This window comes from Lampetra fluviatilis, chromosome 19, assembly GCF_964198595.1.
Source record: "Lampetra fluviatilis chromosome 19, kcLamFluv1.1, whole genome shotgun sequence".
NCBI lineage: Eukaryota > Metazoa > Chordata > Hyperoartia > Petromyzontiformes > Petromyzontidae > Lampetra > Lampetra fluviatilis.
This window is the reverse complement of record NC_136293.1, coordinates 10,645,309-10,668,502: the sequence shown is the minus strand read 5'-3', so window position 1 is coordinate 10,668,502 and position 23,194 is coordinate 10,645,309. Positions and strand designations below refer to the sequence as shown.

The 23,194-nt window shown below is 47.2% G+C and overlaps 1 protein-coding gene across 2 annotated transcripts in view; it reads left to right on the top strand.

Moving 5' to 3' along the window:
- Nucleotides 1–13,651: 13,651 nt before the first annotated feature.
- LOC144937653 (glycine receptor subunit alpha-2-like) overlaps nt 13,652–23,194 on the top strand; it is a 40,276-nt gene continuing 30,733 nt past the window's right edge. For both annotated transcript variants that reach the window (XM_078865036.1, XM_078865035.1), the window contains exons 1-2: nt 13,652–14,530; nt 19,158–19,288. In XM_078865036.1, the coding sequence (XP_078721162.1) occupies nt 14,460–14,530; nt 19,158–19,288 (202 nt within the window). In that variant the 5' untranslated portion in view covers nt 13,652–14,459. The remainder of the gene's footprint in view (nt 14,531–19,157; nt 19,289–23,194) is intronic.

Sequence of the window (23,194 nt, the reverse complement as noted above, 5' to 3'; positions counted from 1 at the left end):
CGCAAAGGAGATGGAGTAATGAGATCAGCTCGCGGGCTGGTGCTAGGTGTAACGCAGGACAGTAGGAGGTTATGACGGGATCGGGGAGGGCTTTCATCCAGCAGCGGATGGACCACGGCTGAGGAGGAGGTCCAATAACGATTGTGTTTTAGTTCTGGCATTACCAGAAAAACTAAAAACCATGCGAGTGTATTGCCACGTAACGACGGCTATTTTAAATGCTGCAATGAAACTTGGTCATGGAAAATTAAGCTTCCATGGACCACTAATACGTGACGATACTTTATTGAACCACAACAAAAATGCAAAAAATGTATTTGTTAAAAGTTCTAATTGCGTACGATTTTAAACAATGTACGATTATATTATTTGTTTGATTGATTTTTAATACACGCGTTTAACTTGTGTTTATGTTGTTGGCCTTTTAAATGAAACCTTCATTCACGCTCATGGCACAGCTGCTCAGACACGCTCAATTGATTTACCTGTCACTTGCTAATTGCCCGTTCTCGTTCAGCTTCCCCGTTTGTCTTGGCCTTGTTAACACGCTGCCGTCAATGCGATTTCGGATTTCTGACCACCACCGTTACCTCTGTTTGCAGCCACCACCATCACCACCACCCCACTCTCCAATAAACATTGCTGGCGGTATAAAACATTGAATGCCTCCAAGGCACGACGCTCGCATATGCCACGTAAGAGCAATCCAGGGAGATCGCCCTTATAATTGGCATGCATCGTGCATCGTTTTCCGATGTCAATTTCTGAGCGAGGGCGACATGGTAATGTGGGGCCCTCTATCTCACCCTTCCCCCCCTCCTGCCACCTCAACCCCCACCCCTCGTCCTCCCCCCTTCTCTCACCAACCCTCTAAGCACCATGGGTATGAGCCGTTGACATTTTCGGGAACGAGCTACCCAAGGAGGGAGTATCCCACGCGCGTGTCGCTTCCTGCTGCCCTTCCCGCCCGTGTCTTTGACCCTGAAAAAGTTAATTGCGTTTAGCCCTTGCTATATTTGCCCCGCTGTAAAGACCATGGGCACACGGTCAGGCAGTCAACGGTTGTTGGAGATGGGCCCCCAAACTGGTGTGGAGCCGTAACTTACTCCGAGCGACGTAATAATCGGTCGTTGCTTTCTGAGCTTGAAGTCTTTTTTCATGTGTTTTTTTGGTGGAATTTTTTTTTGCCTTCCTGGTCCTCTTTCTCCACTCATTCCTGCCTCCACTCACTCTCCACTCATTCCTGTCTCCAATCACTCTCCACTCATTCATGCCTCCACTCACTCTCCACTCATTCCTGTCTCCAATCACTCTCCACTCATTCCTGTCTCCAATCACTCTCCACTCATTCCTGTCTCCACTCACTCTCCACTCATTCCTGTCTCCACTCACTCTCCACTCATTCTCCGCCACCACCCTCTTTCTCCACCCATTTCTTTCTCCACTCATTTCTGCCTCCAATCACTTCCCACTCATTCCTGTCTCCACTCACTCTCCACTCATTCCTGCCTCCAATCACTCTCCACTCATTCCTGCCTCCAATCACTCTCCACTCATTCCTGCCTCCACTCACTCTCCACTCATTCCTGTCTCCACTCACTCTCCACTCATTCCTGCCTCCAATCACTCTCCACTCATTCCTGCCTCCAATCACTCTCCACTCATTCCTGCCTCCACTCACTGTCCACTCATTCCTGTCTCCACTCACTCTCCACTCATTCTCCGCCACCACCCTCTTTCTCCACCCATTTCTTTCTCCACTCATTCCTGCCTCCAATCACTTCCCACTCATTCCTGTCTCCACTCACTCTCCACTCATTCCTGCCTCCAATCACTCTCCACTCATTCCTGCCTCCAATCACTCTCCACTCATTCCTGCCTCCAATCACTCTCCACTCATTCCTGCCTCCAATCACTCTCCACTCATTCCTGTCTCCGCTCACTCTCCACTCATTCCTGTCTCCTCTCACTCTCCACTCATTCCTGCCTCCACTCACTCGCCACTCATTCCCCGCCACCACCCTCTTTCTCCACCCATTTCTTTCTCCACTCATTCCTGTCCTGGGGCCATCTGCACATCCACTCGACAAGGGAAAGGCACGGGACCTGCAACCGCTCGCTCACGACACTCCTGGCAGAACAGCCTCCACCAGAGGGAGCTACAGAGAGTTTCTCTCTCGGGTCTTTGAGCTTCGAGTACCCACGATTTACCCCACAAAGGGGACATTATTAAGAAACGTTCACATCGTTTCCACTGCCATGCCGAAGGTTGAACCCACACTCTCTGGCGTGCGTGTCCAGCGTGCTACCCGTTACACCACAGCCGCTAAAGTAACACAAGTAAAAAAAACCCAATAAAATAATTCTCACGACGTTTCGGCAACAACGCAAGCAGCCGTCCTCGTTGTGGCCGAAACGTCGTGAGAATTATTTTATTATGTTTTATTTTTATTATTGTATTATTTCCCTTCTACGTGACTTGACCGAAAGAACCAATAAGATGAATCCCTGCAGTCACGAAAGCTTTAAATCGAAATAAAAAAAACCCATTCAGACCTACGCCCCATGACAAACCGACCAATCGCAGGGTGTGTGGAGGTCAAAGTTCACGTAACGATAGAGCCTACACACAGAGTGGGAGCGTTTCTAAAACGCCATATACGTTGTTTATGCTTTCACGCCCGAATGTTGTTTACGTAACACCCTCACCCCGGTAGAGGCAAGTGTTGGACGGGAAATAGCGCGTGTCCGTGCAGGGTCGGATCCATTAACATCAACACACGTGACGTGGTTATAAGCAGAGGCCCACGGCTCACTGGATCTCATGAACACTTTTTTGAAATGACGCCCCTTCGCACTTTTTCTTCTGAGCCTGTTGTCTTTGTCCAATGCAGTCGTCGTTGCTTCTTTGCCACGATGTCCTTCTCTCACCGAACATATCGCGGAGTTTTTTTTAAATCATTTTTTGTTGACGCCGTTTCGAGCGAGTAACCTCACACGGATTACAACAACACAACATTCGTGTTTTCTTTCAAGCACACGACTGTTGGCCACGCGTGCACGCGGGTGCGTGCGTTCGGGGTGCGGTAGCCTAAGAGCCGAATGGCTCACAGGGTAAATCCTAATTAATTAAACTGAAACTGTAGCGGTTAGCGCGCAGCACTACGAACCCGGCCACCCGGGTTCAATTCCCGCTCACGTTCAACATCAGTGACGATTATCTGAACCGGTCCTGGGCCTCCCCTAGGTCGACTCAGCCTCAAATTAGTACCTAGTGCGGTGTGTAAGCATCGCCACTCGGGAGACAAAGGCGGTCGGGCCTAGTGCTGGCCACCCACGCCCTCGTGTGCCGTGCCGGCCTTCATGGGTGCTCGCTAACAGTTCTTGCCCCAACAGTCGGTTCAGGCTATACGGGAGATATTTGTCTTTGTATACATATATACACGGTGGCCAAAAAGTCAAGAGCTATTTAATTTATTTTGACAAATGTTTAAACTGACTGCCATTAACGTTCATGCATGATGCATGCATTCTCTTTTCAAATGAGTTTGGGACCTGTATTACGATTATTGGTCTAATTTGTGAACCTCATTAATTATGTTTCATCTCAATTCATTCGTGGGGGTTTCTTGGTTGAGCTTTGTAAGAGAAAAATAAAAATAAGACTAACACAAAGAAGAAGTCCATTAATAATTATAACGGGTACAATGTTAGCTTAAAGAATAAACTCTAAAAATGCTTGAGTGCCAGTATTAACATATATTTTATGACCCTGTGTGTCCTGACCTTTGGCACACCCTGAATAATCGATGAGTGTGGCCCATCCGCATTCGAGCAATTGGCAATAATTTTTTTTGCTGTGTGAACAGAGCTCCAAAATTGAGGTCAGCACCCGGGTATGATTAATTATAAACTACAATTACATAATATAAATAAATATAATGAATAATAAATCTGCATTCATAATAATATTGCAGAGAGTGATGACTTCATTATTAATAGGAAGTTAATATGCACTTTTTATAATTGCATTTTCATAAGCTTCATTAATTCTGAATAGAAGTGGTTTCAATGTTGATGCTTGATTTCTAAACAATTAGAAACAAATAACTGCCCTAATAAATGAACAAAAATTAAGCTGCTCACAGAGAACGACTGTTAGCATTCATGCTTGTAAAATTATTCCTATTGCGGTAGTTATTTAAATTTTTATCGGGCTGCCTATATTGAAGACATATGGCAGAGGGACACATCTGGAAAACACAGCAGAGTATCTGTACCAGGGGCCTCTGTCGATGGCGGACTGGAACCACATTGATTCAACACAGGAGGTGGACGAGAGAAGGTTTGAGCACTTTTGGAAATGTGAACTTCGTCGTGAACATGCCCAAGGAAGAAAGGTTTTAATTATTGCGTGCCGTCCGATTATGTCGGGTTTCAGAAACATGGCCCGCTTACAAATGCAATGTAACGAAAGCCGAAGAGTGCACAAGGAAGCATGGGAATATGCAATTTTTCACAAGAAAGGTTTTTCTTGGGTTAGGACGTTAGGTCGCGTAAATATAAATGTTGTCGTTAACCCACCACCACCCGACACAGCCAATTCGTAAGGGTTGTCACGAAAACAAAACGTGCCATTTTGTTACTACTTCAGCACACCGGTGTGTTGGAGAGTAAACCCACAACATTTACAATTTGAGGGTCAGGTGGTGGTGGTGGTGGGTTGACGACACATTTATATTTACGCGATCTAACCGAAACATCTTTATTATGAATAATATTGGTCGCGAAAGCCTACGTGTTAAACTAGAAAGATGCATGTTTGTAAATACGGAGACGGAAACAGGAAGGCATGGGTTAGAGCAGTGGCTCTCAACCGGGGGGTACGCGGACCCCTGTGGGCACGTGTCAATGCCCCAGGGGGTACGTGATGTGATTTATAAACGTGTGAAATTATATCACACGCGAGAGTCATTGGTGGATAATCATGCATGAATCTGCCGATATAAAATAACGACGATACATTTTAAATCCATATGGTAACCTCGAACAATATAAAAGACCTTTCTAAACTCATTGATCGTAAACAATGCGGTTTCCAAGAGTAATCAGCGAGCGCGAACACATTACGTCATTCGTGCAGAGCGCCCGTTGATTTCTATTTATTCGTTTGCAGTTACTCGCTCGTTATGATCCCTCGCAAAATGGTCAATTGCTTAAAATATTGAAGTTCATTATTCATGCGGTTATTTCTCGGAACCACGTTGGGTCGGCTGCAACAAAATTCAACAAGGCGGGTACAGCAGCCTCAAGAGGTTGAGAACCACTGGGTTGAGAGAGGGGTGCGTACGGTTAAAAACATCCAAACTGTGAATAAGATTAGGGCTTGTCCAGAGGACGTCACTCGAAGGAGGGATGATGGCTGACGGTCAACAAACATCGTGGAGTGACGGCCAAGGGATGGAACACCCACCGAGGAGAGGGAGTCATGGGATGCTCCACTTCAAGGAAATGCGAGATGCGGTGGTCGTTGGTGAGGGCTTCACCTAGCAGTGGTTTGACCAAGGCTGCTTATGTGGCAGCCTAGTTTCTTTCAGCATCGCTGGCTGGCTGAACACACACACACTCAAAACACACGCACACCACTGCCACACATATGTGTGCACAAGCATATTAACATTTAAAGAAGCGAACCATTGCGGGATGTTTATGGAGGATACAATTATTCATGGGCAGCCATGGTCACTCCACTGCTGGATTTAAGGGTTCCCCAAGCAACTGCCATCCGATCCTACGATGCATTCATTAATAATGAATGCGCAAAACACCTTCCCACGAGCTTGGGAGGATAATATTTACAACCAAAATAATTCTGCTTTGCAGCAGCATGATCTGGGCGCGTGACCATGTCAATTATTTGAAGAAATAAAAAAAACCTGCCATATTTGTTTTTAATTGTCTAAAAATATGAGCGAAATGGACATCACTTTCGCCAATACCGTGAACTCCACGCGTCGATTCATCCACGCACGTTGCACACCACGAGACTTACTGTTTCGTCTCATCCACCCTCTGTACAGACACCGTGACCGCAGGGGAATATCCTCTGCTCTCTTCATCTTCCCTTGCAATGCTTTACTTTGGAGCTCTCTCCCAACGTACCTCACCCCATGTTCTTATAACCTTGTTCAGTCAAACAAAGAAAAGCCGTGTCAACTCATTGTCTTTTACACCTTCAATCGTTCCTGCCTGTTGTCTTTGGGCCCGTGCTCAGCGTTACAGGTGTGTAGTAGCAGGTGTGTAGGATTACACTGCGTGAAATTGTCACCCGAATTGTGCTCCCTGATTGACGTTGTCACCCAGAGTGAACAACTCACGTGCAGGAAGGGTCAGCCTCCGCTGCTTGTGTTTGGATCCGTCATTGTGTCGTGTAGCTCCACCTCCACATGGTAGTTCTGGCCAGGGACTCGCCCATCACCTGCAGTGTTGGCCAGTGACTCTAAACGGGCGGCACGTGGTGGTAATGTACACCAGGGCCCACCCATTGCCCTCCAAAGACGGTCACTGCATCGCGCGCGTTCAGATGCGCTTCCGCAGCCGTTTGGAACGCTCTTCCTTCCGAAATTAGGGGGCGACTGGAGCTATGAACTTTTAAATCGAGATTAGAAACTCATTCCTTTAGAACTGCTTTTTTGTGTTTGGTTTGTTGTCCTTTCCCCGCACCTCCGATTAGCACGGTTGGCTACGTACGGTGCGAAAGAAGTTCTATCGGTAAAGTCACGTAAGTTTAAAATAAAATAAATAAAATCACGACGTTTCGATTGCAACACAAGCGTCCGTCATCAGGTGGGAAAACCACGGCAAGAAAATAGTTTTTCCCACCTGATGACGATTGCTTGTGTTTGCAATCGAAACGTCGTGATTTAATTTAATTTTTTTTTATACCTACGTGACTTTACCGAAAGAACCAAAGAGTATGGATCCCTGCAGTCACGAAAACTTCAAATCTAGATTAAAATATCTAATTCGCCAAATTCGGAATATAATAAGTAATAACACGATAGCAATATAACCATGATGTTAAGGGTAAACACAAATGCGTTTATGGACAAACAGGGGAGAGACCATACACGGATAAAAATGTCATGCTGCGGAATGCTTCGATGTTGTCTGGCGGCCGAGTCGCTCTTGAAAAAGAGTTTCTTCTTCAGCTCAAAGGGCTCGACTCGGGGGAGTACAATTCCGTGACTCTGATAACAAGCGACATCAGCGGTGCCGAGTGAGAGCCGGGAGAATCTCCAAATATGGAGGAACTCGCTCGCTCGTTTCACAACGGAGACTCCAAAAATCTTGGAAGCATCCATCCCTACGCAGGGCATCACAACATCCCCCCCGCCATTCGCCACTAAGTGGCAGTGACGTCACCACGACGCTTGTGCCAGGCCATGTGCACCTTGAGGCCACGTGAAGTGTCGAACGCCCGCCGGCAGGTCACGGGGCAGACCCAGGTGCCACGGGTCGACTGACTGAGATGACCGAGATGACTGGCTGATGCACCACCTGTGCCCCCTACTGTGCCAACTTGCTGTCCTTTAGCCACCCGGCGCTCCGCTCGTTGTTGTGAGCGTCGCTCCTCCGCCCTTCGTTGTTGTTGGAGGGCGACTGCCTCCAACTGCCCAGTATCGTCCTTCACGAGCCTCCTCCACCGCACACCCTCCACACACACACCCCCACCGTTTATTGCCAGTAGAGCAGTGGCATCCTTGGCTACATCAGCAACCATGGAAAACAACAATTATAACAATGCAAATCATAACGAGAGATGATACCCTTACTTCGTTAAACACTTGGCAGAGGGAAAGAACCGGTTGCTCTAAAAAGCAAAGATCGATTTGGTGACACGGCTGCGTTAACAGAGGCGTAGACGCACAACAGCGACGACAAAGAACGCACACATTCTAATATCGGCGCTTTAAAGAGACTGTTTGACTTTTAAACAACTTTTATTGCCGCCAGCAGCAACAGCACTGGAGGCGATTCCGATCTGAAATACACAGTCACCAGCAAAACAAATAAAACAAACACGATACATCCACGCGCTGTGGAGCTAGATGCACCGCGCACAACACGAAATAAAAGTCACGTGGTGGTGGTGGTTGTGGTGGTCATCGCCCACGGCACGCCGACGAGCGAGCGCTTCAGAAGGTGAACACGAGGGTGCCGTCCACGCTGGTACAGAGAGGGGCTTGTCCGGCTCCCCAGCGTTCGAAGAAGACGCGCTGCACATCACCGACATGTGTGTGGTACGGTTTGATACAATGGTCTCCTTTCTGTGTAAGTACGTGTGTTGAACTTCTTTCGCACCGTACGTAGCCAACCACGCTAATCGGACAACAAAGCAAACGCAAGAAGCAGTTCTAAAGAAGTGAGTCTTCAATGATCTTCACAGCCCACGAGAGGTCCAGAGAGTTATCGTCAAATACAAGAAAAGGGGGCTGATTCTAGATTTGAAGCTTTCGTGACTGCAAGGATTCATACTCTTAGTTCTTTCGGTAAAGTCACGTAGGAAGCTTGTGTTGCCTCCGAAACGTCGTGATTTTTATTGTTTTATTTTTATTAATTTTAATTTCATTTTTACCTACGTGACTTTACCGAAAGAACTAAGAGTATAAAAAAGGGGGCTGATTGAAGAGTATCTTGCCGCGGGGCTTGTGATGGTTCCAACTCAGATGGATGTGTCGTTGTGTTGTGTGAGAGTCACGCAAACCCAGCTCCTGCACGCCGGGTTCACGGGAAATCCTTTTGCCAGTAGCAAAATATGAAAATAGGTTTTTCCCCTTTTATCTGGCCAAAAAATACTCTGATAATAGATGCATTGTCTTTGAAACTGATTGGTCCACACCAGAGACAGCTTTCTTTTGAGCCTCGTCTCAAACAGTGTTAGACCAGCTGACGCCAAAAGGCGTACTCTTTGGACCAATCAGTTTCAAAGACAATGCGTATATTATCAAAGCGTGCTTTTTTCTTTGCATTTCTACCACAAGTATTGTGGTTCATGCAGACATGATTCCTTGTAAAAGGTTTCAATTTGCTGTTTCAACAACTTAACACAGCTGTTTTGTTGCCGGATAAAAGGGGAAAACAACCTATTTTCGTGCCTTGCATCTAACGGTCGTGTTTTGTGCACAACATCTCTGTGTATACACGCAACAAATTACACCAACGCGAAGCAGTTTTTTGTTGTTATCAAAAGCAATTCCCCTACTACAGGCCTTCATTGTGCGGGGTTTGTGTACGACACGTCGCATGTAATTATTAAAGTGCGTGACTGATCCTAGGATGACCCCAGAATTCACAGGGACAGATCCCCAACGTGATCAAAAATGGCCAGAAGACATCACCTTGGTGATTTGTTTCACTGTGGGCGACAGCAACGTATAATTATCTCTCTGTGTGTGTCTCCATGTCCCTCTGTGTGTATCTCCATGTCCCTCTGTGTGTATCTCCATGTCTCTCTGTGTGTATCTCCGTGTCCCTCTGCGTGTATCTCCGTGTCTCTCTGTGTGTGTCTCCATGTCCCTCTGTGTGTATCTCCATGTCCCTCTGTGTGTATCTCCATGTCTCTCTGTGTGTATCTCCGTGTCTCTCTGTGTCTATATCCATGTCTCTCTGGGTGTATCTCCGTGTCTCTCTGTGTGTGTCTCCATGTCCCTCTGTGTGTATCTCCATGTCTCTGTGTGTGTATCTCCGTGTCTCTCTGTGTGTGTCTCCATGTCCCTCTGTGTGTATCTCCATGTCTCTCTGTGTGTATCTCCGTGTCTCTCTGTGTCTATATCCATGTCTCTCTGCGTGTATCTCCATGTCCCTCTGTGTGTATCTCCGTGTCTCTCTGTGTGTATCTCCATGTCCTTCTGTGTGTATCTGCATGTCTCTCTGTGTGTATCTCCATGTCCCTCTGTGTGTATCTCCATGTCTCTCTGTGTGTATCTCCGTGTCCCTCTGCGTGTATCTCCGTGTCTCTCTGTGTGTGTCTCCATGTCCCTCTGTGTGTATCTCCATGTCCCTCTGTGTGTATCTCCATGTCTCTCTGTGTGTATCTCCGTGTCTCTCTGTGTCTATATCCATGTCTCTCTGGGTGTATCTCCGTGTCTCTCTGTGTGTGTCTCCATGTCCCTCTGTGTGTATCTCCATGTCTCTGTGTGTGTATCTCCGTGTCTCTCTGTGTGTGTCTCCATGTCCCTCTGTGTGTATCTCCATGTCTCTCTGTGTGTATCTCCGTGTCTCTCTGTGTCTATATCCATGTCTCTCTGCGTGTATCTCCATGTCCCTCTGTGTGTATCTCCGTGTCTCTCTGTGTGTATCTCCATGTCCTTCTGTGTGTATCTGCATGTCTCTCTGTGTGTATCTCCGTGTCTCTCTGTGTGTGTCTCCATGTCCCTCTGTGTGTATCTCCATGTCCCTCTGTGTGTATCTCCATGTCTCTCTGTGTGTATCTCCGTGTCTCTCTGTGTCTATATCCATGTCTCTCTGGGTGTATCTCCGTGTCTCTCTGTGTGTGTCTCCATGTCCCTCTGTGTGTATCTCCATGTCTCTCTGTGTGTATCTCCGTGTCTCTCTGTGTCTATATCCATGTCTCTCTGCGTGTATCTCCATGTCCCTCTGTGTGTATCTTCGTGTCTCTCTGTGTGTATCTCCATGTCCTTCTGTGTGTATCTGCATGTCTCTCTGTGTGTATCTCCGTGTCTCTCTGTGTCTATATCCATGTCTCTCTGCGTGTATCTCCATGTCCCTCTGTGTGTATCTCCGTGTCTCTCTGTGTGTATCTCCGTGTCTCTCTGTGTGTATCTCCATGTCCCTCTGTGTGTATCTGCATGTCTCTTTGTGTGTATCTTCGTGTCTCTCTTTGTCTATATCCATGTCTCTCTGTGTGTATCTCCGTGTCTCTCTGTGTGTATTTCCATGTCTCTCTGTGTCTATGTCCATGTCTCTCTGTGTGTCTCTGCATTTTAATCTATCTCCATATATATGCGTGTGTGTCTTTGTGTATATCTCCAAACATGTGTGGGGAGCGATCGTGGAGCGTTTCGCGTGCAGCGACACAAACCCAGAGACCCGAGTTCGATTCCCCGCTCACGGCCAACAACAGTGATGATTATCTGAACCGATCCTGGGCCTCCTTTAGGTCGACTCAGCATCAAATGAGTACCTGGTACAGTGTGTATACATTGCCACTTGGGAGACAAAGGCGTCCGGGCGTGGTGCTGGCCACCAACACCCTCGTGTGCCGTGCCGGCATTCTTAGGTGCTCGCTAACCGCACTTGCCCCAAACAATCGGAAATTATTGCATCTCCATGACGCTCTAGTTTGCATCTCCGTATCTCTATGTGTGTATCCCCATATCCCTCTCCATATATTCCTATGTGTATATCTCTGTGTGCATGTCCATGTCTCTGTGTTTCTCCGTGTGTGAGCGTCTCTCTCTCTCTCTCTCTAGCCCCATGTCCCTCTCTGTGTGTGCTTCTCCACACATTACCGTTCAGTTTTTTTGCACGCAAATTTCCAAAAATAGGGGACAATCCACATGCATGTGAATCCTTGACATGGCGTATTTCTTACAGGACCTGGATATACAATAAAAACATATCTCACTGGACGCTGGGGAAGCTCGCTGGTTTGCAGAACGCAAGGGTCTTTGGATACTGATTTGTCCAAACAATGCATAATACATGGCGTTGCCGAAAAGTGGAAAGTGCTAAAAATCGACGCATGCACCGTCGGCCTCATTAACAAATGACAAATCACCGGGTTTCCTTGCCTGCAGGCTGAAGCAGTTTTTTTTCTCTCTTTTAAAAAAAACCCAAAGGAAATGCAGTCTATGCTGCGTCAGCAACCTGTGCTAGGTTGATAGGAATTGATATACAGTATAGGGAGGAATAGATTTTTATTCAAGGGGTGAAGACAAATGACAACTAGAACGTAGCGTCTGCGTTCTGAGGAGGAGTGCGACGATTGTACAGCGAAGAAAAGGAGCTATCCACCAAGACAGACGCCAGATTCCACGAGACTGCATCCCCTGTTCCGCGGATAAAGATATAATTACTCTTCGAATTGATTTGCACCCAGATATATTTGTGGGTGGTGGTGGTGGGGGGTGAGAAATGACAAGTCACGATAACAATTGCTCATACCGTGTGGCGTTGCGCGACTATTCGCGTGTTGGTTCGAACTGTCTATGCGCCTTCTATTTTCTCAAGCGAGAGCCATATTGACATATTTCTGGATGCAATTGTGGGCCGTGGGAGTTACGTGTGTTTTTTTTTCCACCATACTTCACCAGGCTGATCGGTGCGCACCGGTGAATACAATGCGCGTTTATAAGTCGTCATGTATATGCTGCACTGCCCTCTGCTGCCCACGTCGTAACGCCATCGGCAGCCGATAAGACCTGTTAATTGTATTGATGGGCATCCCTCCAAATAGTGCGCAGGTGAAACTCCGTGCCAGCTCCTGAGATCTGAAAAGAGATCAGGCAACCTGGTCGATGTCGTGAGACGCGAGGTTGATTCGCGCCCCGTAAGGCAGGCTCAGCATGTAATTCCTCATTGCTCTCAGTCTCGTTAAACGCTTTACGTACACGCAGTTGTATTCCCACCGTCGGCGAAGCGAGTAATTCAGTGTAGAGTAATGTTAAAGTCGATTTAAAAAAAAAGCCCAGCACGGAACATATCCCCGTGTAACCATTTCAACCTGGCCAATTGCCGTTAGCGAGCACCTATGAAGGCCGCTACCCCTCACGAGGGAATGGGTGGCCAGCACCACGCCCGGCCGCCTTTGTCTCCCCAGTGACGATGTTTACACACCGCACCAGGTACTCATTTGAGGCTGAGTTGACCGTAGAGGAGGCCCAAGACTGGTTCAGATACTCATCAAAGGTATTGGTCGTGAGCAGGATTCAATCTCGCGTCGCCGGATATGTATTGTGGTGCGCTAACAAAGACAAAGATCCCCCGTGTAGCCTGTAACAGACTGTTGGGGAAAGTGCTGTTAGCGAGCACCTATGAAGAGGGGGTGGGTGGCCAGCACCACGCTGGCCGTCTTTGTCTTCCCCATGCTGATTAACGCACACAAATTCAGTACTGTACTCATTTAAAGCGGAGTCGACCTAGGGGAGGCCCGGGACCGCTTCAAATATTGGCCACTCTTATTGGTCCTGAGCGGGAATCGAACTCTGGCGGCCGAGTTCGTAGTGCGGCGCGCTAACTACAGCGCCACCGCTCCCTCTAACCACTAAACTACCTTTGCGCACACCCATCCAAGCATGGGTATGACAGCTTTACACGCGCGCGCACACACGCGCACTTCACATTTGAAGATGCGATCGCATAGGCAACGCACTTGAAGGCGCTGACCTCAACAACGTAACACAACCACAACAACAACAGTCTGCGTGTGTGTCGCACATGCTCGCACCGGCGGGGGGAACACCACTCGCATCTGTGGCTCGCTGCGAATGGCCCCTTATTCCTCGACTGCACGGCAGAGGCGCTCCACATCAGGCGTCACAATCACGACTCCAATTGTTGCCGCCAGTGCCCCCCCACCCCACCCATCGCCATTCCGCCCCCTCGCCACTCATTCCACCGCGAGAGCAGCGGGCAATGCAGTCGCAGGAGTGCGACCACCGACCGTGTCCCCTTCTCCTCGCCCCTGCAGCGCGGAGCTAGAGGAACAACCCCCTTCTCGTTTCAACCCCGAGCTCCGAGCACGGCTGGCCGTACGCGCATCCTCAACCCACTCGATGCATCTCGGCGGCCGACGAAGTCTTGATCGCGCCACTCTCGCCAGCGACCCGCACCCTTTGCGAGCACGCCAGATGCTCGGCTGCGTTTTCTCTTTGCGCCTCGTCTCGTTTGTCTTCTTCGTCTTCTCAGCATCAGCAGCAGCATCAGCAGCGGCAGCGGCAGCAGCAGCAGCAGCGTCAGCGGCTGTGATCCGAAGCCCAGCGAAGTGCAACGGCGGTGCCGAGGCGAGCGGTCGGATCACGCGCTCGGTCGGCTGGGGTGGACATTGCATCGCTTAAGAAGACTCATCCTCTGTTGTTCATCATCATCATCGCTGCTGCTGCTGTTGAATAGCATCTCTTCCTGCGCGCATATGTGCAGAAGAATCGCTCCGTCCCCCCACGCTGTGTGTGTGTGTACACACACGCGCGCACGTGAACAATACGATATGATATTATAATGTACAGCGCATCATTAAGGGCACAGCAGCGTGTTGCTATTAATTAATTATTATTATTATTCCCTTGCCGGGCGTTCGAGCGGACGGGGGTATAAGGAGGAGAAAGAGAGAAGCGAGAGAAACCCGGAGCAGCAGCAGCAGCTTAGCAGCGGCGTTCTGTGCATACCGGTCGCCCAGCCTCCGCGGTCAGAGTCGTTGGTCGCATTGGCGATACGGGATGAGTACGGCGTCGATCCATGCTCTGCTTACGTTCTGCCTTCTCGTCATCGAAATAATTACATGCGTCAGGTACGTTCGTCATCGTGCATCGTCCGGTCACCTTTTTTGTGTTTTTTTTTCCGCAAATGTCACTTGGCCAAACTTGGGTGCCCATGGACATGCGTTTTTGCGGTATGTGCGTATGTATGTTGAACTTCTTTCGCACCGTACGTGTGTGTGTGTGGAGTGAATAGACACATCGGATCTGTTTTGTTCTGCTCTTGGTCTATCTTTTGATGAGATTGTATCGAATGCGCCGGATTATATCTTCTTCCAAACCAAAAAGTCCCATCATCGCATATGAATTCGGCTTCTCAAATTGCATTTCCCTTTGCGCTTCTGTGATTTCGTCTTCTCTGGCCACTTGCGCGATTACCGTACCTCGATCCACAAAATCCGTCTCGCTCTCTCGCTCCTCCATGCCCATTGAAGTCAACGCGAAATTGTTTCGCATGTGCTTACATTAATGCTTGAACATAGCACAGCACCGAGCAATGAGAGAATTGCGCGCTATGGTGAGCGCAACATTTTTTTTTAAAGGGCCGCGCGTTACAGCTGTCATCCGCTCTTAAGCCGCGACTTGTAGCGTCGGAGAGGTCAGGATGATCTGACTGGTGAGACTTGGCGGTGATTCCTAACTTTCACGCGTCAGCCCTTCGCTGATTGTGGTTATCGGCACGTGCAGGACAGCTGTCGGCGTGATCAATCTCATACAACGCAGACTGACAGCGTGGGGATACGGCGGATGTCATTGCCGTCGAGGAGATAGGAAATGCATGCGTGCCCAGTGTCCTCGTAGTGTAAAATCCAGCACGTGTATAAAGCAGCATTCGAAGTAAGGTTAAAGTGAGCGATATTTTTCTGTTTTTAATCTCCAAAATTAAATTGCATTACAGGGACTGCTACGTAAAAGAATTGGTCGTAATACAACGTAAGTTTCGTACGCTCGAGTTGAATTCCATTAGCGACAGACTACAATGTAACAAGACTACAAGGTATTAGAACAACAACAACAACAAAAACCACACACACACTAAAGTTAGTTTGTGCACACACACACGCCGCGTCAAGTAAACCTCCAGAGTTCAGAAAGCGTGGAGGCGTCGACATTGAGGACGATCCAAAATGTCGTTGCCGTTGTCGTAAATGATCTTACGCGTAAATAGTTCGTTTTTTGGGGGGGAATTCGCAGCGTCAATCATATTGCGAAGTGTATTTGAGTATCGTTATTACGTTGACTCCATTAGCGTGCCACGAAGCCAAGGCGCCATTTTGACATGGGGTTTTTTTTTCTTTCCGTTCGCACTGAGTGAGCTGGTGAGACAAAGACAAAGGTCCCCCCGTGTAGCCTTAACACACTTCTGGGGCAAGTGCTGTGAGCGAGTAGCACCTATGGAAGGCCGGCACGGCGCACGAGGGAGTGGGTGGTCAGCAACACGCCCGGCCGCCTTTGTCTCCCCAGTGGCGATATTTACTCACCGGGTACTCATATGAGGCTGATTCGACCTAGGGGAGGCCCAGGACCGGTTCAGAAAATCGTCACTGGTGTTAGCCATGAGCGGGAATCGAACTCGGCTCGCCTGGTTCGTAGCGCAGCGCGCTAACCAATGCGCCACCAATCTCCACGTTCACACACACACGTTCACACACACACACACGTTCACACACACGTTTACCTACACGTTTAACACACATTTATGAAAATACACCAACACACGTAACAGCAACCGACAACAATCGCCATTGATAACTAAGTGGCGGTGACATCCCACGGGCTTGTGCCAGGCTAGGTGCACGTTGAGGCCACGTGAAGTGTGAAAGGCTGCATGGCCGTAGGTCACGGGATAGACCTCGGTGCCATGGTTTGACTGACTCAGGATGACTGGCCGAGGCAACAGCTGTGCCTCTCACTGCGCAAACTTGTTGCGTTTTAGCCGCCTGTTGCTCCGCTCGTTATTGTGAGCGTAGTTCCTCTGCCCTCGGCTACTTCTGGAGGCGGACTGCCTCAAACTGCTCGGTAGCGTCCTTGACGAGCCTCCTCCACAGAGGCCGATCTTGACACCGCTGGTATACCAATCATCGGCACGTCCACTCAGCTCCATATCCTTCTCGTATCACATCACTCCATCGCTTCTCTAGCCCGTGCCGCGCCCGTTTAGCACCCTTTATCCGGCCAAACAGAAGCTGCTTGGGCATGCGGTTGCTGGGCATGCGCGTTCAATGACCCATCCAACGCAACCACACACACACACTCTCCGACACACTCTCTCCAACTCCTCGATAAGATGTCTGATTAATACGCACATTAATGAGCACATGCACGCGCGCGCATGTGCTCATTATCGGAGAATTGCCATTTCTCCTGCACGTAATTGAGACACGAGTCTGTGCGTGTGCGTGCGTGCGTGCAAGAGCATGCAAGAAATGTGGCCGTATCAATATGCGAGAAAAGAGTCGGGGGATGGACGGCATGCTCTACCGTCAAGCTCCATTAGCCGTTATCGCCGCATGTGGCAGCTATTTTGACAGTCTGCTGTCTTAATAGCTTAGCGGGGGAATCGATTCGGGGGAGAGAAAAAAAATCCACGTGCCATCCAACGCAGCGTGCTGTCTGTGAATATACACACACACACACACGCGGAATATATATATGCGAAAAGCGGAACCGATAGACTGTAATGGAAACTGATGTGGCTGTTTAAATTCTAGCTGAAAGTGAGAGAAAGAGAGAGAGAGAGACTGGAATGGATGGAGGTCGGTGTGGGGGCGTAGTAGGAAATGCGATTGTGCAGCAAGCCAGCCAAACAACATCGCATACGCGACACACCAGGCAAGCCAGCTCGGTGAAGTATCTAAGCAATACGCAAGTTAAACTATCTGGCACAAAACCTTCCTTCCACCCCCCACACCACCCCCACCACGTCCACGATGCGAGCTTAATAACATTGCTTTATCATCACAACATTCGTTGCTCGAGGCTGCAGAAATCTTCCACCCTTATTAACAAACAAAAAAACTCATCTGTGTATCGGACACCAGAGTCTCTGAAGGCGCTCCCGTGTGTGTTGTTGGACGGGAGGTGAGGAATGACGTCCTCTCCATCGCCTTGGCTGTAAACGCGTAAGCCACCAGCGGAGTGGGAGATGTGCTGAGACGTGCTATTCGGACGCTGCTGGTGATCTTTCGCACGGGACGGAGGGTCGCGGCTCACTGGATAGCAGTTTGGTGGCACTTTTTGTTGTTGTTAAATCAACCAAATTCGCTCGTGGCCCTGTGAACGCGGGTTCGTCGTGTACATTGCGCGTGTCCTCGTTCGGGCGCTGTTGTCAATCCACTGCTGGATGAATCCCATCCCCCCCTCTCCCCTTCCACGTCGCGTTGGTCGTGGGGTTATTTGAGCGTAAATGTTAGTTTAACACGTAGTAGGCTTTCGCGACTAATATCATCCACAATACAGGTTTTTTAGGGTTACATCGCGTAAAATTATACATGTGTCGTTAAACCCGCCACCACTTGACACAACCAACAAGTAAGGGTTGTCACGCAAACAGAACGTGGCCAATTCGTCATTAGCACAGCAACACCGGTGTGTTGGAGAGCCAAGCCACAACATTTCACAATCTGAGCACGACGTTTCGCCAGTAATTACAACCAGCTTCATCAGGCGACAGCCAGATTTTTGGAGAAGTCCACCTGTATGTATTTAACCACGTTGGTCGGAGTCGGTGAAGACGGGGAGCATTGCCTTGGGAGCATATAAGTGCAGTACAACAATGCATTTTGCTGCACTGACCGCTGTTGCCAAAGACATAGAGCCTCACGGCACCGATGGCAAACCTGTTTGTCACCCATCCAAGCAACGTCCAGCCTTCCCAGCTTTGGCGAGACCGGCAGCAGTCTGGACGATTCGGTCAGCCTGGTCATTAGCGTGTCACGTAACGTGCATAAGGCCGATCCGTCATGTAATGTGCGCTCGGTTATTAAACTAATTTACAACAACAACAACAAAGACGCCGGATTTACGCGGATGCAAGCGAGTGACACTGTCAATCACGGCTAAGCTGTTTCACTCTGAATCTCAATCACTCCCAAACAATGCATCAACGCTGGAGAAATCTACTTTGGGCGAAATGAAGCAGTCATCAGACGACGATTTACGACCGAACCAGCCTCGGCAGACGCCCGTATCCTCCTAGTCACACATCCCGGCTGGGTTCATGATTGATAAGCTTACTGAATAAGTAATGCGTAACGGAAAGGCATGGACAGCCCTAAATCCAATCGCTGTTCACGGCTACTTAGAGCGCACATCGAGGTTCTGAGCACCACACTGAGATTAAAACGACGTGGGGCCTCCCCTTGTTCTCCTCCTTCATCGGTTTGTGGACCTACACGGATGTTGCATTGCCTCTGGGCGTGCTCCATGGTTCGTCGTCGTTTCCATTTTTAGATTTGTCAAAAAAAAATTGATTGCCCCTTTCTCTGAATTTCTCCCCCCCCTAGTTTTCTCCCCTTTGCGATTCGTATTTCGTGCTTGTCTCGCCATTTCACGTGCTTGGAGATACTGCACTGTATTTAAGAGCCGCATAAGTGCGAATTCTTATCCCTAACCCCTTATTTGTGTGTGTCACCCCCCCCCCCCCCTTTGTAATCATAGCTTGGCGCAGCCCCGCCTCGCTGGCCCTGCAAAAACACCCCAGCCCGTGCAGCTCTCTCCGTCCGATTTCCTGGACAAGCTCATGGGGAAAACATCCGGCTACGATGCTCGCATCAGGCCAAATTTCAAAAGTAAGGACGTCGGTTTGTCTGTGTGTGTGTGTCGTACAAATGCTGATGATGATGCTGCTGCTGTTACTGCTGGGCACCACGATGACCAGCTGTTAACTACCTCGCCTGGTATGCAGGAGATCGTGGGTTCGATCCCGACCCTGACGCCTGCTGCTGTATATTTGGAGTTTGCACGTTCTCCCCTTGGTCACGTGGATTGTTCCCCTCGTCCTCCGGTTTTTCCCTCCACATTTAGAATCAACATGCGTTGAGAGTATTTGGCTGCTATAAATTTCCACGTGATAAGCCACTTCGTCGAGCGATCATTTGTGATAGCCAGGTCGCTGGTGAAAAAGCGCTATACAGCTCAGTGGGCCTTACCTGGTGAAATAAAAAAATATAGTTAACTCGTAACTTGGCCCTGGATAAGGGGGCTTGCCAGCCAATGGTTTATTCTAGATTTGAAGCTTTCGTGACTGCAAGGATTCATACTCTTAGGTTTTTCGGTAAAGTCACGTAGGTAAAAAATTAAGAATAAAAAAATAATTTAAATAATAATATTTATTTTATTTCTATTATTATTTCAATTATATTATTATTATTTTTTTACCTACGTGACTTTACCGAAAAATCTAAGAGTATGAGCCAATGGTTTAGCCTTGCAGCGAGGAGCTGTCCATGGTTCTGAAACAGCTGCGCAGGCAGCGTTAAGGATTAAACATGAAAAGCGTTGTTTAAACGACAGCGGCACACGCCCGTGGGTTGATTTCAGCTTTTGAGAAAGCGAATATGGGTTGTTAGACATGGCCCAAAGTATGTACTTTCACTACCTTCTGTCGAAAGCTAAATGCGTTTTACTTACACGGGAATATTTCGCTGAGACTCGAGACTTTCTTTTTTCAGGACGGTCCTGCTTTTTCAGATGTTTTAGCCGATTCAATACGTGCTTGTGGGAAGGGAAAGCGGAGTATCCAGATGAATCTCACGACACTGCCTGATGTACAAGAGAATGTTATTGTTTAAACAATTGATGGCACAATGGTGTTTTATTATGTATTTCATCAGGAGACCAAAGTTAAACTGTTGTGACATAGGGACAGTTTTCCATAGTTTCAAACATATTTGTAAGTATTTTGTGTTGTGTTGGGATGTAAAATCTTACAGATACACAATGGGACATAGTAATATCACTATGGGTCATATATTTGCATTTCATTATAAAAAGGCACTTTGGTAATTCACCATATACATTATCAGGCAGCTGTAGGGATTAAAAGGCTGACTTTATGGCGACTGGCCCTTTGGCAAGCAAGCTAGTAGCTAAGTTATTTAGTCACTATTATTAAGACAGCCTGGTTTGTGATTGGACGAAAACAAATATTTGGCCATGATATGCCTGCGTTAATAACTAGACAGCCAAACAATGTGCGGCCATGTGAGATGTCACTAGAAAATGCAGAACATTCAAACAATTACCTTTTATAAGGAATCATGTCTGCATTAACCACAATACTTGTGGTCAGAATGCAAAAAAAACATACTCTAATAAGAGATGCATTGTCTTTGAAACTGATTGGTCCACACCAGAGACAGCTTTCTTTTGAGCCTTGTCTCAAACGGTGTTAGACCAGAGGACGCGAAAAGGCGAATAGCACAAAGACAATGCACTATCAGAGTAATGAGAGCTTGGGCAGAGCATCTACATCATGGGACATTAATCATGTATCGGCTTGGCAGTACAATGCTTCCTTGATTGGGTTGAAAATCGTAGCAACATTACATCTAGTATGTTAATAAACGGTGGGTACTGAGTTTATCCACAAATGTGAAGCTAATTTCAAGAAATAAACTGAAAATGTACACTTTCGTTAAAGTTTGGCAGGAGTAAACCAGAATATTTACTCATGAACTTGTATCTAACTATAATAGTCACCCAAACATAAATTATACGCAACTGCAAACTACACTAAAGCAATAACTTTCACTGCCAAATTGGTCTTTACTTTGTTTTATCACAATGTACCATCAAACAAACTTCCCTCATTGCCAAATGTATTCTCATTGCGAATTAATGTCCACAGTTTGTGAAACTGAATTGTCATACCAGCTTTTATAACACCTGTTATCCACCTGTAATTCCAAGATGTTTCCTTCAAAATTATTTAATGCTTTGGCATACGGTTCAGAAACACGGTCATTCACACAAAGATAAATGGAACAGTGAGTGAAATGTTCACAAAAGAGCACGGGGTCACGCACGATTGGAATTACACTGAGAAACAGAAAAATGAATGCATGGATTAGAGGCCATACACAGATTTAATGTTGTCATTAAAACTGTTCGGAGAGGTACAGTAAGTGAGCTTGCGCAGGATGACATCACGAGAAGGGATGACATCCAATGAAGCGCAGCGAGGGAGTGGCCGCCGATAGTTAATCCACCGAGGAAATGGAGCGATTAAATCAACTCATGTACAGGTGCTATGTGAATTATGACATCACGGGGTCGTAAGATGTGATGATGGCGTGGGAAGATCTTCATCCAACAGCGGATCGTGCATGGCTGATGATGATGATAATGAATGGTTTAAATCCAGAGGCGCGTAGGTGACAACCAGTAGCTGCTATTGGGGTTAAACTAAAAACGTTGAAAGGAGAAGTCCTTCATGCCACTCAAATAACTTTAACGAGGACATCGACAATTGGTAATAGTGTTCTTTCAATGACAACCTTCCTACCGTAACATATTTAAAAATCGCTTGAACGGAACCTTTTCATCATTGCAAAGTTATTGCAATTGTACACCACTCGACTGAAATTATTTTAATAGGTTGGGTATGTTTCTGAAATGTCAGAGATGAAATTCACTAAAGTCACATTAGTCAGCCAACCAGAAGGAAACTCAGGCTAACCATGGTAGATCACTGTGCATTTATAAAGTTATTCTTGAGTTCGCAATAAGAAAAGAGTCTATGTAATCTTCTCAGGATGTAGTCCTTAAATATTGGTTCGTAAATGCTGCTTAATATTTATAGTGTGGATATTTTACCGTGCTTTCATGAGACAAGATGATGATTATGGTGATGCTTATGATGATTACAATTACAATGTTTATGATGATGATGATCATGCTACATTGATGATGATGATGATAATAATGATTATTAACAACTGTACCAAATAACCTTTTATTGAACAATAATGATGATGTTCCATATGCAGCTTTGCAAGATAAGTCATAGCCATGTAATAAATAATGCTATTGATATCGAACGCATTTGCAATTCTGAAATAGCATGAAATAAAAAAAAATTCTGCCTTAGGCTTAATTAGATCACATTTTTTTAAAAGCAATAAAATATGCAAACGTTTCTGTGTAATTGACACTTTGCAGTTCTATGCTAGGAGCCCCTTGGCGGAGCCAAATGCGGTGCGGTAATCGAGACAGAGCTGAGACGTTTGATAATAATTTTAGACATCTATCACCAGCATGCACTTAATGCTCAACCTGCCGATCACAGGCACACCTCTCAGATGCCGTTTGGCATCTCATTAATTTAGCGGTGCCATTTGAGTGAAAATGTTCAGAGTACATTAGGACAACCCCATCGTTTCAAACTACCATTAACTGGTCAATTAACAGACTGCACTATGCTTGTAGATGCAACTGGTACATTGCAGGGCCAATTGTGAGTCAGGTCATCATGCGAAATTTGTTTCGCACTGCATTATTCAGTTTAACACGTAGGCTTTCGCGACCAATATAATCCATAATAGAGATTTTGGGTGAGATCGCATAAATATAAATGTGTGTCGTTAAGCCAGCCACCACCCCACAGGGCCAGTTTGTCGCGTAAATCAAACATGCCAATTCGTTACTAGTTCAGCACACCGGTGGGTTGGAGAGTAAACCCACAACATTTACAA